We start from the raw sequence: 15841 nt of genomic DNA on the forward strand, positions 1-15841 counted from the left end.
CAAGCGCACATTACCAAGGACTAACTTCTTACTCATTAATCCTTGAAAATAAGGGATGGGCAAGTGTGTCTCCCAGGCAATTCTACCTGCCCTGCAAGGGGGTCTTCGGAGCCAAATAATGATTAAACTGCAAAATACTGCTCACTTTTGCAGTTTTATTTTGCACATTTTATTTTACTATTTCCAACTGTTAAAAAAGTCGAAATCATGTAAACCAAACACGGATTCCAAATGACCCACCTGCTCAGTTATTGTATTGGCACCCTGGCTGGCATCCGTAAGCAACTCGCCTGGCACAGCGATGAAAATCTGAATCCTGAACAATTCCTGAACAAATTTCAGGGAATAAGGGAACCCTCAACAGAGCCCCTCAACAGAGCTTCCGGGCACTAGGATCACCAACTGGTGGAAATCCCTGCTTGCCCCCTGCACACCTCTTTCTGACACTCCCCACCGGACCAGGCAATAAAGAGGTCTGAAGCCTGACATAACGCTGCAGCCATCAGCGAGATTTCTCAAGGAAACCGGATGAAGGATCGGAGCCCCGAAATCCGAAACCGAAAGTGCCTGGGTCCCGGACACAAGGATAACCGACACATGGTGGAAATCCCTGCTCGCCCCCACCGCCATGCCACGTCTGTCGTTCCACCACCGGACCACCTGGGAGGTAGAACACAACAACATCCACTGCTTCTGCTGCCAGCTAAAGGTCATGGGGAAACGGCACGAAGGGAGCGAAGACCCAGAACGAAACTGAAAGTTCCTGGGTCTGGCAAGCTCCCTCCACCCAGCACAGCGTCTGTCGGCTCCATGGCGGTTTCAAAACAATCGAAAGAAGAAGGAAGGCAGCAACGACATTGAAGAACACTTGAGTGCCCCAGCAGCCCCCGCTGACGAAGGAGCACAGCCCAGCAGCATAAAGAACTCAGCCCCGACCCCTTCAGCGGACCTGAGAAATGAAAGAAAGGAGAAAGGGGAAGAAAAAAAGAGAAAAAAAGGGAAAGAAAAGGAAAAAACAGACCTTCTCCCTATGCACCTACTTCATTATTGAACCTCTAAGGGGGACACCCGCTACTTGAGCGACAGATGAAAAAGCATCTCCAATCCCCCAGGTCAGCACAGACTCACACATTCCCCTGATGCCTGCCTTCAAGATGGCCGTCCCGCCCAGCAACTAGCTACTGGACCGGCCACACTACAAGAGCCAGCAAGTGAGTACCTGCAGCTGATCTCCTAGTACGGCGCGCCCCCCCCCCCCCGGCATAATAATCCCTGAGCCTGCTTATAAGCCACGAACTGGCAACAACCTCCACCACTCGCCTGTGCCTGTCCTTAAGATGGCCGACATGCCCGCAAATTGGCAAAACAGTTAACCCATACAACCCCGAACTCTCAACCTAACTGCACCATGAGCACGTGAGGATAAGTAGATCATCCTCTTTACTTGGCAACGCTTAACAATAAGTGCCTTAAGTTAAATACTTGAACAATTCGGGCACGCCTCAATTTTAGTAGTTAAGGACCCGACAAGCTATCCTGCACATTTTTTATTTTTTTTCTCTGTGATGCAGCATCTAATCTCAAGTCTGCATTTGAAAGGTAGACACTGTTAACAGCCGAGATGGTGGGATAGTGGGGACGACCAGTAGAAGGCCCATAAGAGTTTCAACATCTGCCCCATCCTCTGCTCTCACTACACACAAGATATGATCGGAACGAGTTACCGACCTTCTCTCTGAAGAACACTCTATTTAATGGCTGGCTCCTCACAGTAGAATTCCTCCGTGGTGCCAGACTGGATGCTGCAATACTCCCATGCACCACTGGCTGCTATGGTCTGTAGATCCGCAGAGAGCACTCACACCCAGGAAGGTTGCCTGGTCCTGGCAGGTGTGAACCTAGTTACTCATAAGGCCTAGAGGGACCACTCGAAACAGCCAGATCTTCTGCTGCTCGTGGAATTAAAGAAGTAAGGAGAAAACTATTACACGCTATGCCACTCTGCGCTGGGTCTGTGCTGCTCCGTAAGTGATGTAGTAGAGCTGCATAGACGAGCCACCACTGCATGCTGACATCAAGTCCTGGATCAACCCCTCCAGAACCCTCAGTCGAGGAGCGTTGACAACTGTTGGCAAACTACGACCTGACATCAAGTCCTGGCTCAACCCCTCCAGAACCCTCAGTCGAGGAGCGTTGACAACTGTTGGCAAACTACGACCTGCCCTTGATGCAGCGTGACCATCCCTCGCCACAACCTGTGACTACCCTCGCCTCTCCCGAGGGGTAGAGCTCTACGGTGCCACTCTCACACAATGCCCTCCGCCGCAGCAACCCACACCGTCCCACCCTTTTGGAACCATGTAACTCTGCACGGCCTTAACTCCCTCACAATCAGTTTCCTGCCTGACCTCTCACCTAAAGCGAAGAAGAACATTAAGCAGAAACTGATCAGGCCGCATCCCAAATCACTTTTTGCTCCTCCAAAGGAAAGGTAGAAATGAATCTCATCTTTCACACTGAGAGACAAGAAGTATGGAAATCCATCCTCAGATCGCAGCTCAACATTTCAAAAACCACCAACACTTCACATAGCTGCAAATTGTCAATCGCACTCCCGTACCGCTCAAGGCGCACTGGAAATACCACGGTGACCATCTACACCAACGGCACAGTCCTGATACAAGCCAACAGCGACAATCTAGAGTCCTTCGATGCCCTTTTCCCCTCTCTCCAGAATACACCCTCCCACAAACCCGACCCCCTCCCTCCCCTACTCCCCCTCCAGAAGAACCGGACGCGCCAACAGAACCCACCCTCCGCTCCGGTAATCCCTAGCAACCACACACGCCCTTCTCTACACGGCATCCCCCTACCACCCCCAGGGAGAACAGCACCCCTCCACCTCCCCCTGACGGCTCCCAGTGTCACCCGCCACCTACCGCCGACCCTCCCTAACAACCTCACTCCCCCCACCACATGACATCCCCCTCACCACCCTCAGAGAAAAAAAGACCCCTCTACTTCCCGCTTTAGACTCCCTCTCTCATCCACCACCTACAGGCACGCACCCACACCTGCCACCTGCCTCCCACCCACCCCAAACCACTACGAGCAACCTGAACACCAACCTCCCCAAACCAACAGGCAATAAAGTACCTGTCTCCCACCCTCCCCAATCCACTACGAACAGCCTGAACACTAACCTCCCCAAACAATCAGGCAATACAGCACCTACACCCCAGCAAGTCCCCTCATCACATGACATCCCCCTCACCCCCATATAGAACAAGACCCACCCACCCCAACCCACTACGAGCAACCTGAACACCAACCTCCCCAAACCCACAGGCAATAAAGCACCTACTCCCCAGCAAGACCCCTCGCCACATGACATCCCCCTCACCCCCATCGAGAACAAGACCCAACCACCCCCTACCTACAGCTCCAATTCCCACTCTCCACCTGCCGGCTCCCACCCCACCTCCCACCGACCCTCCACGTAACCCAACACACTCCGAACTACCTGAATACCTACCTCCCCAAACCCACAGGCAACACTGAACTCACGCCCCAACAAGACCCCCGCCATCCTGCTCTCACGGCCCCGCCCAGACCCCACACAGACAACACACCCAAAACAAGGCGGTCCAATTCCCTGAGACTGTCTCCTCCCGGACCCAAAACAAACAACTCAGCCACCACTAAGCTACTCAATACCCCGGGACTCCCCCCCTCTAGACCCAACACTCTCGCACGGACCAGCCCCAATATCTCAACGACCTCAAGACTGAGCAGCGTCTCTCCAAGCTAGAAACCTAGATAGCAACTATTATCCGGGGCTTTAGCGATATCCCAGCCAACCTCGCGGCGCCCCAGCAGCCTCAGCATGCCCACTCCTCCACCATTCACACACAACAAAGACCGTCCGTATTTCCCCCGAGGAGATGGGTAGCTAACCCCATCCCCTCTCTGGCCTAGAGATCCAAAAGAACTAGAGACGCCATGTCTGAGAGTGATGTGGCGGACCTCGCCTCCTCGTACGACAATCCTTTAGCTGTCACCCTTCAATCCAAAATCCAGGTGATCACTGGACTGGTAAGATTCCAAGCCCCTCCGAACTCCCCCAGACTGCCGTCCACCCGCACTAGCATCCCCACAGCCCCCCTAATGAAAAAACCCAAAGCAGAGACGACCCTCACTAACTGCATGCTCATAAACTGCAGATCAACCATCAAACATGCTACTGAATTAGCAGAATCCATCCTCACTCACGACATAGACATAGCATTCATCACTGAAACCTGTCTCAACGACTCCTCCGCACCTCTCCTGGACACTCTCATTCCCCCAGGCTTTACTATCACCAATAAAGACAGAAAAGACAAAAGAGGAGGAGGCATAGCATAGCAGTTTGTTTTCAGCAGCAACCACCTTAATTGTGCTTCTTATTGCTAAAGGTTAATTTGGTTTTTTTTTGTGTTCCCTGTGCAATAATGTGTAGGCCACTTGGGATCCTTTAAGTTATAGTGTAACCCCACAGGCATGATTAGTAGCACAGCACCACAGACATCCCCAATCTTTGGTGAAAAAGACTGGTCAATTAAAAGCCAAACAGGGCTGGAATGAGTACTCCGCCTTGTGGTTGACAGTCATTCACAGGGTTGCTCTGCAACAAACGACTCCAAAAGTCATCCTCTACCTGTGCCCGATTACTGCTGCAAAGGAACTTCATTATGGGTAAAAGCATGGGAGAGATATTCCATACTGCTACATTACTTCAAAGCATTGACCAACCGACTAGATTTCGACAAAGCAACGGAAAAGATTGACTAATAACTCCACTGACTTACGGGCAATTCTCAAAGGGCGAAAGAGTGACCTAGGATTGAACAGCAAAATCCTCCTTGTTCAGGAGGACAGTATTGTTATCTTCTACCTATGACACAAGCTGGGTAAGACCAACTTTAAACTGAATTTCGCATACATGCAATACTAGAGGTTAGAATTTATGTAGCTGGGATGCTGGGCTCGCCCCTCCTAAAAATTGATTTCATTGGAGACCCCCAACATGAATCAATCTCATGAACCTCAGTCCTAGGGCATCAGGAAACTTTTTAAAGCAAGTGCCATTTCAGGTGCAAGCCCTTTCTCTTATTCAACTTTTCTCTTGACAACAGAGAACAACAGCTTATGTCCATAACAGTTTATGTGGTGTTGTGCTGCATGGGTCAGCACTTCAGAAAATAGGGAAAGGAAGGAAATAGATACATTATTTTATAGTTTCTGTTTTGCTGATATGGCTGTTCACAGTGACAAATAAGTCATATAATGTATTAAGGAAAATCAGTAGCGAGACCATCAAATTTGCATATTTTGATGACTAAGAGACTAAATCAGAAATATAGAGTTTCTCAGTTGGAGGACTGGGCATCTCTTGTGATTGGAAATATAGTATCACATCTTAGAGATTGTAGCGCATTTGATTTGGTGGACCACGGATTATTGTGGACCAAGTTATTAGATATGGGTGCACCAGCTGCAATTATTCATTTCCTGACTAGATTATATAGTAAACTATCGGCCCAGATTCGATTTGGCCAAGCGGGGGAATGTACCAACAATATCAAAGTCAAATCAGGTATTAGGCAAGGCTGTGTCCTTGCCCCTTTACTTTTCTCCCTTTTTATTAATGCCATGGATTCCGAGTTAAGATCAGTCACCGCTGATGCACCGATTGTCGAGGGTCAATCGATTCCCGTATTGCTATATGCAGACGACACAGTCCTACTATCCAGAACACCGGTCGGCCTGCAGAGACTAATGGATATATTTTTCGACTTTATTAAGGGGAGGAAATTAAAAATTAATAACTCCAAAACTTTTAATATGGCTTGTGGGAACAAGGTAAGGAAGTTAAGATCATTCCAGTTTGAGGAGCAAAAAATCCAAGTGGTAGATAAATTCTGCTATTTGGGCATCACTTTTAACAGTAAGGGCACGTGGGCACAGGAAATGCATAACGTCAAGGCTAAGATGGGTAGAGGCATTTCTGGTGTTTTTAAATTTGCTTCTAAATTGGGAAGTCGACGTATATGGGACATGTTGCATATCTATCGCCTTATATGTGCTTCAGTGGCACTTTATAGTTCAGGTGTCTGGGGACATTGTGGTCATGGAGATCTGCAAGTGGAGGAAAACAACTTTCTCAAGAGACTGCTCTGTCTTCCAACTTCTGCCTCTACCGGGCTGGTTCATCAAGAGGTTGGGTTGGAATTCTTGACTGATCTCATAGGTTTAAAACCACTAATGGCTTGGAGATCTATCTGGGTCAAGGAGGAAACTGGCTTTACCAGAAGAATCATCCAGGATTGCCTCCGTTTGGAGAAATATAATTTTATCCCATGGCTTAATTACGTCATAACAACATTTAGGGATGTATTTGATCTGAATGTTTTTTTGGACCCCGCTAGTGCTACTGATATCCCCAAAAAGGAGTTCAAATACGTCTATCTGGGGGCTAAAGCCAAGTTACGTAGGGATGCCACTTGCCTGTATGTAACACATCAATTTTATTACTCTAATAATCAGGCAAGTCCTGGCTATTCTAAGTATTTAAATGAGGTTACCAATCAATCCCACCAGTACGTCCTTACCAGACTACGGTTAGGTATTGTTCATATTCTGGTGGCTTTCTCCATTATAAAAAAAAACACGTCAACACCCTGCCCATGTGATGGGTTTTCAAAGCAGAGCACCGAACACTTTTTGTTTCTTTGTCCTTTGTATTTGCACCTCCGTATCGCCTATCTTAAACCGCTTTTTAAAAAATATTCTGTGTCAACTGTTAAAACTGCTATGAGGCTTTTATTTGCACTTGATGAACCGGATGTGTGTTTTTTCACAGCGATATTTATTCTGAAATCTGTGTCCGCCAGGAACAGTATGGCCTTTTAACTTCAATGCATTGTCTCCAGTAAAATTAGCAGCCTTTGCTTATTTCGCCGCCCCTTTCTTTTATCGATTGTATGATTTTTAAAAATTATTAAATGTCTTGTATTATTGATGTATTATATGTGCTTTTATGATTGTTTTCAAATGATCGAATAAAGCTTTTTGGGAAAAAAAAAGAGTGAGTGAAATACAGCACATTTGACTGCTTGAACTGAATAGTTCTTAGCGTACTATAGCTATATAGATCCTTTCTGTCTGTAGAATTGAAAGGCACTCCAGGTGCTAATCTACTCCATCCTTGCTGCACTGGGGCCTGTGTGTTTGTCCTATTCTTCAAGGAAAGAGGACATTCACCAATGAATGTGCGGTTGTCCAGATGATGGTGACCTTGGAGAACAGTTTTTATTGGTGCCCGTATCCATCTTTCATATAATTTGAGTGACCGATTGTGCCAGAGTTGTGGCATCCTCCATGGTTTAGGTCTGTGAGATTCAGTGCGTAAGGAAGACATTTACATCTTTGGGAGAGAGTGGCCATTACCCTATGCATGTTATTACCCAGATGTTTAAGATAGTGGTCCTCTTTCATTGCATATTGCCTTTGGTCCAGCCGATCTCAAGATTCTTGAAGATCTGGATGTCCTCGTGAGAAATTGTTGCTCTCAGCCATTCCAGTGTTTAAGGGTCTGGAAGAAGGGCATTGTTTGGTAAGGGACATTGTTGTGTTCTGGTTTGTCAGTGTCCAGGCTGTAAGGTCTTTCATCGTAAACTGAGAGTGTTCACCATCCTCAACAGTGCCGTTGTCCAGGTTTTTCATGGTGTGTTGGTCTTAAGGTGAGCGTTGTCACTTATTTTCCTTATGCTGGAAGAACTGTAAATTGGTAAGACTGAGCCCTGGTCTCCTGTTTGTCATTGTCCAAGTGTTAAACGTTTGGACATCCTTACAGTAGACTAGTTTTTACAGCTGAGGCATTATGCAGGATCTGCGGGTCCTTAAGGGAAAGTAGGACATATTTGTAAGCTTTGATCTCTCCAGTGCACGTGTCCTGGGAATAAAGATCTGCCCATCGCTAGGTGAGTGCTGCTTTTTACTACCATTGTTTAGATGTTTGAGGGGTGATCATTTTGGAGAATTGGTGAGTGCTGTCCTCTGCTGTTAATGTTTGCATGTAGAAAGGTCTGTCTGGGTGTCTTGGGGTGGGAAAGAGGGTTTCCTTATGCTGTTTAGCATAAGGATGAGACTCAAAGCACTTCTTGAAACTCGGATTCAGTGTCCATGTGTTTGATGTGCGATCGTCCTCGGGTGGGAGCCAGTGTTGCTCTGTGCTGTTCGTGTTCGGAGGTGTTTGAAGACCTGCTTGTCATCACATAAAAATGTCACTTTCTTCTGCTCTGACAGTATCATTGTGTTAAAGTCACTGTTTCCCTTTGCAGCGGCTCTGCTGAAAGCAGCTTTCATCTGCTCAGGAATCGTCACATACCACTCCCAGAAGCCCCTGCAAGCACAGCTGGCTGAAGGTTTTGGAGGAGGGTTTGAACTCCATACTCGTTCTAATCTGCCCCATGGATCCGGCTTGGGTATGTACCGCTCATACAGCATCAAAAGAGCAGGGTACAGCTTGATGTTTTCCATGGCACATGGCAATTGGAAGTACAGACAGGACAGTGAGATCAATAGTGGCACTAGTATCCAGGTTTAAGCGGATGCTTTGATTGTATTACCCATAAACCCATGCTGATGTGCAGATTTTGGCAGTTGACTGGTTATGAAGAGATAGTTGAAGGCTGACCTGGCCAAGTTCAAGAGTGATGTTTTTCTGCACTAATAGCCCACCATCAACAAGCAAAGTAAGTTGAAACAGTCCTTCGTGCTGTTGTTTAGGCCCTGATGAAAGAGTGACCGAACCGGCACAACATTGTCAAGTCAGTTTTTAGTTAAGCCATGATCCCAACCTACAAGATATAGTCCGTGATCCAATGCATTTATTTAACAATTATTTGCATGCAAGATACCTAGATCATGAAGGGTATATAAGCAATTTATCTTTCAGATGATGCTGTGTTAATAGTGTTTTGTCAAGATTTTAAACCGCGCAAAATAAGCCTAAGAGGCCAAGCATAAATGGAGAACAAGTGTAAAAAATTACACAACTACCAAACATGATATAAATCAAATATACTCCAAAAATATCCCATTTTTGCTTTTTTTAGTTAAGATTTTTTGTAATCCATTAAGCTCTTGAAGGCACACTTATTGAAATATTCCTTTATATTACATTTTAGGATAATTGCAATCAGAAAACAGTCTTGTGAGCTGGTCTCCAAGATGCCTACCAACTCAAGCAACCGGTGATCAGTGTCAGGAAATGCTTAGAAATTGCAGTGCAGAAATAGGGGGTCAGTGAGTATGTAATTATTGCAAATGACAAATTCTGGAAGTCATCTTGTTCAATAAGACCTGGAACCCACAGGCAAGGTGTTCTTTAACCCTAGCCACACATTTTTCCACTTTCAGTGTCCCTTTACACAGTAGTACAAATCACTGATCTTTACATGAGAATGAGATGGTAAGGGTCTTTTGCAGGGTGTGGCGTGAGGCTTTCTCTACCTGGAAATGTGTGACTCCAGAATTTGCGGTTCAAGTTACGAAAACATTAAGAGAGACAAATTGCACATTTTATCTTAGCTGGTGTATAGAGAACTTGCCTTTTGCAGCTCTTCATGTGCAATAAAATAATACAAAAGTGGATATATTGAATTTCATGTATGAGTCATTTAAATATGCCAGCCCAGTGCATTCCATTCTCAACGATTTCTGTATTTGTTAGTGCTAAAAACTGTCTGCTGTATTAAATTTGCTATTGAAAATATTATTTTTTGACATAACACTAGCAACAATTAAACAATACATTGCATATGCAATATGATCTAAAACAACGCTATTTACTGCAAGCAAATGAATATACCACCAGCACATCTACAACTGACACAGAAATGTCTATATGATACGCGCCAGGTTCTGTCGTGGGTTGTGGGGGTCCTTTTTAGAAGTTGGATCTTGAAGAGGATAACCTGAAGTTTTGGATGTTTGTACAACCTTTGCCGTGACTCTGTTGCTCCTCTCTCAATACCCTCCAGGCACAAGCAGTATTCTGGCTGGGGCAGTAATGGCGGCTCTGTACCGAGCAGCGGGGAAATCCTCCAGCACAGAATCGCTCATCCATGCGGTGCTCCACCTGGAACAAGTCCTCACCACAGGTACTGTAAGAGTGGGAAGAGCATGGCTAGCTAACAGGTCGCTAGTTAATTTGGATTGGCTTGATGTTTTTAAAGCAATGGGTAACTTGGCCCTCTTTATAAAGTCTGAACCTCATGTTTGAAGACCACAATAGTACATAGGGACATGTCTGCAGGTAGTGGACGTGCGAGGGCGCCTCCGGTTACAAGTATGAGTAAAAGACGTGTATTCAAGGTGAGGGACCACAACACCATAACGCACAGTCCGTGGGCAGCGGATCCCATTTTTTTATGTGCCCACAGGCACATCTCATTGCTCGACCTCAGTCCTTTTCCTCAGCAGCCGCAGTGTATAACACAAAATACAGTGGAGATTCCCAACCTGAATGGAGGATTAAGTGGAAGGAGGAAGAAGAATTTGACACTAAAGGCAAAGATGCCGCCTGTGATTCCGGGCAAATCACTTAGGGCCAGATGTAGGTCAATTCAAATTTGCGAGTCCTTAATAGCGAATTTTACTGATTCGCTATTAAGGAGTCTCAAAATTTAACGTAGGTAGGAATCGCTAAAATATTAGCGATTTCTTAACATTCCTTAATAACGAATCGCTAATTGAGATTTGTTAATAAGGAATACCTACCCATTCATTCCAATGGGCTAGGAGGCCCATAGGAATGAATGGGAAGATAATCACTATTTGCGATTCGGTATTATAGAATCGCAAATAGCGGTAGCTATTTCAAGGGTGCCAGGGTGTCAAAAGGACACCCTGTTGCACCCCTTAAATGTGCATGTGTGCATATGTGGCGCACATACATGCCCTAAGGGCATGGATGTGTGCCACATTGCACTTTAAAAAAAGCAAAAAGTGCTTCTTTAAAGGAAATCGTTAATTACCACCAACTTGAAGTTGGTGGTAATTAGCGATTCCTTAAGGCTGAAGTGCACATTTGTTTGTGCTACTTGCATTGCATTTAAGGAATCGCAATTGCCGATTCCTTAAATGCAAGAGCAAAATAAGGAATCGCAATTTTGCGATTCCTTATTTTGCAAGTAGGTTTAAACTCACCTACATTGCTCTCAGCTAAATACCGGTAGGTAATGCAGAATTTCTGCGAATTTCTGCGTTACCGCTCGGTATTTGGCCACCTACATCTGGCCCTTAATCTCCTCTGCCTTTAAAAAATATTGCTTAAAGTAAAAAAACAATAAAAGTGCTATGACGCAGCCAGCATTGTCTACGTCATAGCGTTTTTAAAAAGTTTTTTTTACTTTAAGCAGGGGTGAAGGAGAGGGTCTGCAGAGACATGCACCCAAAAAAAGAGTTCCTGCACAACAGGAGCCTGCAGTGGAAGGACACTGGTCCCTGGAAGCAGTACTTGGTTGGTCCAGGCGTCATGGAAGGACCTCAGGACGAAGACTTGAAGCTCAGGAGCAAAACAGAGCCGAGGAAGAGGTACTGACCAACAATAAGTAAGGAAACAAGAGTGATATGGGAGTCACGTGGGAGCTAGCTAATCGTAGGTAAAGTGACGTGAAAGCCAGTCAATGGTACACTCTAAGCCTCTTTTAAGATTTAAAAAAAAAAAAATTAATTCAAAAGATTTTGCAAGCTCTGTGCAGTAGAAACCTAAAAATGACAAAATAATTATGTAATACTATCACAAAATGTGCCGCAGTACACTTCATATTTTGTCTTGTACTACATGATTTAGTCATCCCTGGTGCATAATTCCAGTGGTCGTGGGTTTAATAGTCTCTATGATTTGAAAAAGCATTCTGCTCAAAATGAGTCTGAGAATGATGCTCTGCAGGTGAGAATGAAGATGGTAGAATTCATGGCACCAAGAGAAAAGTGGAATTTCAACAGTGCTAGGAGGACTGTTCTATTACTCACTTCAGCTCCTTGAATCGATATTTGAGCCAGATGCGGCTCCTCCTTTTGAGCAGAGGAGCTCGCCTCACAAGCCCAAGAGCTGAAAAATAAAACGGTAGTAAACTGAACCTGAACTACGTGTCAGGTCAGCGCTGCAGAGTGGCAGCTAGCTATGCGCTTTGTCTCTTTGCCTGGCCATCTTGGGCCGGCCAGCCAGACATGCACATTTTAAAGTTCTCTAACCTAGCAGTCTTAGACAGCTGGGTTAGATAAAACACAGGCCTTCAGTGCTCTGATGAGCGCTGGGAGAGGCAGCTATAGCAAATCCTAGAGCTGCTTTCATGTTGTGAAAGCAGCGCCAGGATTGGGTAGTGCAGTTTCCTGCATCGGGAGCTTCTGTGAGGAGAGAAGACAGCCGAAGGAGGAGGACGTCATGCTCCAAGATATGGTAAATTTAATTTTACTATTATTATTATTTGTTGTGGCACACTCCCTTCACCCTTGGTACAAGCCAGCCGTCACTGATTGAGCATGTAAAAAAGCTAGGTCTGCAAAAGTACGCAGTTGCTTCCTGAACAGGCAGATATGCTAGCTACAATTCACCCTTTTGTCAATGATCACCCCCTTCCCAGCTCCCTGTTTATCGAGCTATAGAGAGCCTTTAGCCTCCTTGCAAGAGGCTGCAGTTGGCTTGGAGAAATGGGTGCAGTTCTCAAGGAGTTGGAGTGCCCATGATAACAGGAACTTATTTCTAGTGTGGCAGGGAGGAAGAGAGGCACACACGAAGAAGGCAAAACCTGCAGTATAACATTTTGTCTCCCTAGGTTGAACACATTTATGGCCCCTATTATGAGTCAGGCAGAGTACAATCCCTGGATAGGATACAAATTCCACTCGATCACAAATTACTCGGTGTTCCCGCAACTGGATTTTCCAGGTTTAGGGACACTTGACACATGTGGGTAGGACAGAAAATTCTGCAGGTAAAATTGCTTTAGGTGTGAGCTGCAGTTGCGTCCCGGCTTTGGTCTCTGCCTCGAACTAACCCTATTCTAAGGCAGAGAGGGAGCTTGTAAGAGTCATCATTCCAGATCAAATCCCCTTTAACCCCTCCCTGCACCCCGCCTCACAGTAGCCAACTGCTCAGAACTTGTGGTAAATGTGAGCGCTAATCCCCATGTAATTGGGAATTCCATTCTGTATTTTGCAGTGAAAAAATGGGTCCACAAAGACATTTTCCATTCCTTGCAGATTATCTCATAATTGGTGGATTTCCGTGCAGACATAGTATCTTGAAACATCAGTTCTAGCCACCCAGAATCTCGCACATCAATTTGCCATACTCCTGAATGGGCCTTACGTGGTCTCTTATGTTTACTTCAGTCTGCGTGGGCTTTTTGATTTATGTGTGTCAGCAAAATATGTAAACCGAGAGAAAAAGACAGCTAGACAGAGAGAGAGAGAGGCTGTCTCTTTTCACAAGATAGTCTGTCATCACTCTTACCTGTGCTGTGCACGAGCGACGGCTTCATTTGAGCAGCACATTGTGAAAGCCCAGCAGTTGAACTCAGCTTAGAGCACTGGGACTTACTTAAGGTGATTGTATTCACAAGTGCACTGATGGTGGTGTGGATAGACAGTTGTACATTGTGCCTGCAGCGGGAGCATTGCTAGCTGTAAGAGATGCTTCGGCGGGGAGTAGTGGCACTTGGCCTTCTCCAGGCTCTTCCACACTCCCACATAGGGAAACTCGCCTCCCTTTGGCTGATGTGGGGTCATCCAGGTCGCGCAACTCTTTCTGCATACCACCCAGTGAGCCATACCACAATTTGAGGCTGCCCCAAATCTTGTACTTGTGTGGACATGCTTTAGATTTAGAACCCCAGCTAAAACAAATACGGATTCTAAAATTGACCAATAGTAGGCAAGTAAGCCCTGGTTTTTTAGGTCTCACCTGGCGTTAGCAGTGCGCATGTGCCACTCTCGCCATGCGAGGGCCTTTTGGAATCAATACAAATTTCAAAGCATGCACGCGGACGGACAGAAGATGTGCATGCGCGTCGTGGGAGTACACATGACATCAGATAGGTGCCGCCGTGGCATTTCTGCACAACGCGCGCATGACGCCCTTCCACTTGTTATACGTTTTGTGGTGGGATCATGCAGTGTCTTTTTTATTATGATTGGATTGTCTCTGGATACCCTGCAGTTCATTTGCACTTTGAGGATGAATGTGATAACATTGCCTTTCATCCCTGTTGATCTCACCGCTATCCCCAGGCTCGTACAGTGAATCAAAGCGTTGCTTGTTATTGTTGCAAGGAATAAGAGTTTCTCTTTGGAGTGGAAGGGGTGTGCACAAGCCACGGCTGTGCAGAGGCATCTAATAAAGCAAAAATCTTGCTTTGTCACTGCTGATAAAACAGCTGCTTGTGTCCTCGGTGAGTTTTCAGCTTTGGTCTAACTTTGACACACAACGCTACTCCCAATTCAATTAATCTCCCTGTGCCGTGCTGCTTTAGTCTTCGTTTACTTTTTCATTTCCCCCCTCTCACTTTGCGTTCAGAGGCCACCCCTCACTCTCTGAGCACACACGCAGCTTTTACCTTTCCCCTCCCCTTCCCATGTGCATCGAGTGAGGCATCAGGGCCAAACATCTCTCAATGCCAAACAAGCATTGAAAATGCAATAGGTCTCACCTTTGATTAAGCTAAAGCCATTTTCTTTGCTAATGGTATTGTATAGCTAAGCAAATGGCTTAACTTAATGAAAAGCGAGACCTATTGCATTTTTAATGCTTGTTCATTAAGTTAGGTTTTTTTTAGGCTCACCTAGGCAGCGCTTGCTCTGTCTCTTCGAGTCATGCTGTATTCAGGATAGCGGCATTAAGCTCCGCTCACATTCCGTCCATAATATGTCTGAACTGGGGTGATGGATTCAACCCAGATCTGTGACTGTGGGTGTGTGTCTGAAAGTTTCAGTGCTCCGTCCATCATCTCTTTGTGTTTGGTTAACTCCTATTAAGCTCCATATGTTTTCGCTTGTTTAGTTTGCTGGTAACCTTCATGCAGTGCGTTTAATATACGTCTAGAGAGTCGCTATTTAAAAGTGTTATGTCGCATACGCATCTAGACATTAACAGCGTCACTGAGCAAGCAGCTACAACCCTTCTCAAAGGGAGACACTGGTCGGTATTGAACTTTTATATGTGAAATTGATGTGATTTAAAAAAAAAAAAAGCTGGGGAGCACTCTTAAAGCCATGGGTTTGCTGCAGCTCGTCATTAGGCCCAAAAGTATTCTTTGAGCAGCATTATAGTTGTGCCGGCTTTATGAAAACCAATGAGGGATGTTGTAGAGGGCAAACATGGTAAATAGAAAAAATTGTGTTTCTCCTAAATTGGGACAGCTGCTCTCTATGCTTTGGCTGCTCTGTATTCTTTTGTTAATAAATGTTACAATGAGCAAAAACCAAGCACAGCTAACATTCACTTTAAGTGCACCTTTAACTTTGCGGCTTTTATTTTAATTTATTTGACATTGACAACGCAATGTATTGCCTTTCCGAACGTCCACAGCAGCTCGTTCTTCTCCCAGCCTCAATCACTGATGATAGAACTTGCTGCCCTGTCCGACCCTCATCTCCCACTCCTCCTACATTCTTGACCATTTTTATTGCTGCGATCTCCTGAGACAGTCAACACATGTAACCTTTGAAAACAAGCATTTGCAATGCAATTGGTCTCGCATTACTGAAAGTTTGAGCTATCGGCGTTGCA

The 15841-nt window shown here is 45.6% G+C and overlaps 1 protein-coding gene across 1 annotated transcript in view; it reads left to right on the top strand.

Moving 5' to 3' along the window:
• FCSK (fucose kinase) overlaps positions 1–15841 on the top strand; it is a 1017185-nt gene that overhangs the window by 960114 nt on the left and 41230 nt on the right. The window contains exons 19-20 of the mRNA XM_086945277.1: positions 8385–8528; positions 10089–10208. Of these exons, the coding sequence (XP_086801403.1) occupies positions 8385–8528; positions 10089–10208 (264 nt within the window). The remainder of the gene's footprint in view (positions 1–8384; positions 8529–10088; positions 10209–15841) is intronic.

The sequence above is a fragment of the Lissotriton vulgaris genome, chromosome 12, assembly GCF_964263255.1.
Source record: "Lissotriton vulgaris chromosome 12, aLisVul1.2, whole genome shotgun sequence".
In the NCBI taxonomy this organism is placed as follows: domain Eukaryota; kingdom Metazoa; phylum Chordata; class Amphibia; order Caudata; family Salamandridae; genus Lissotriton; species Lissotriton vulgaris.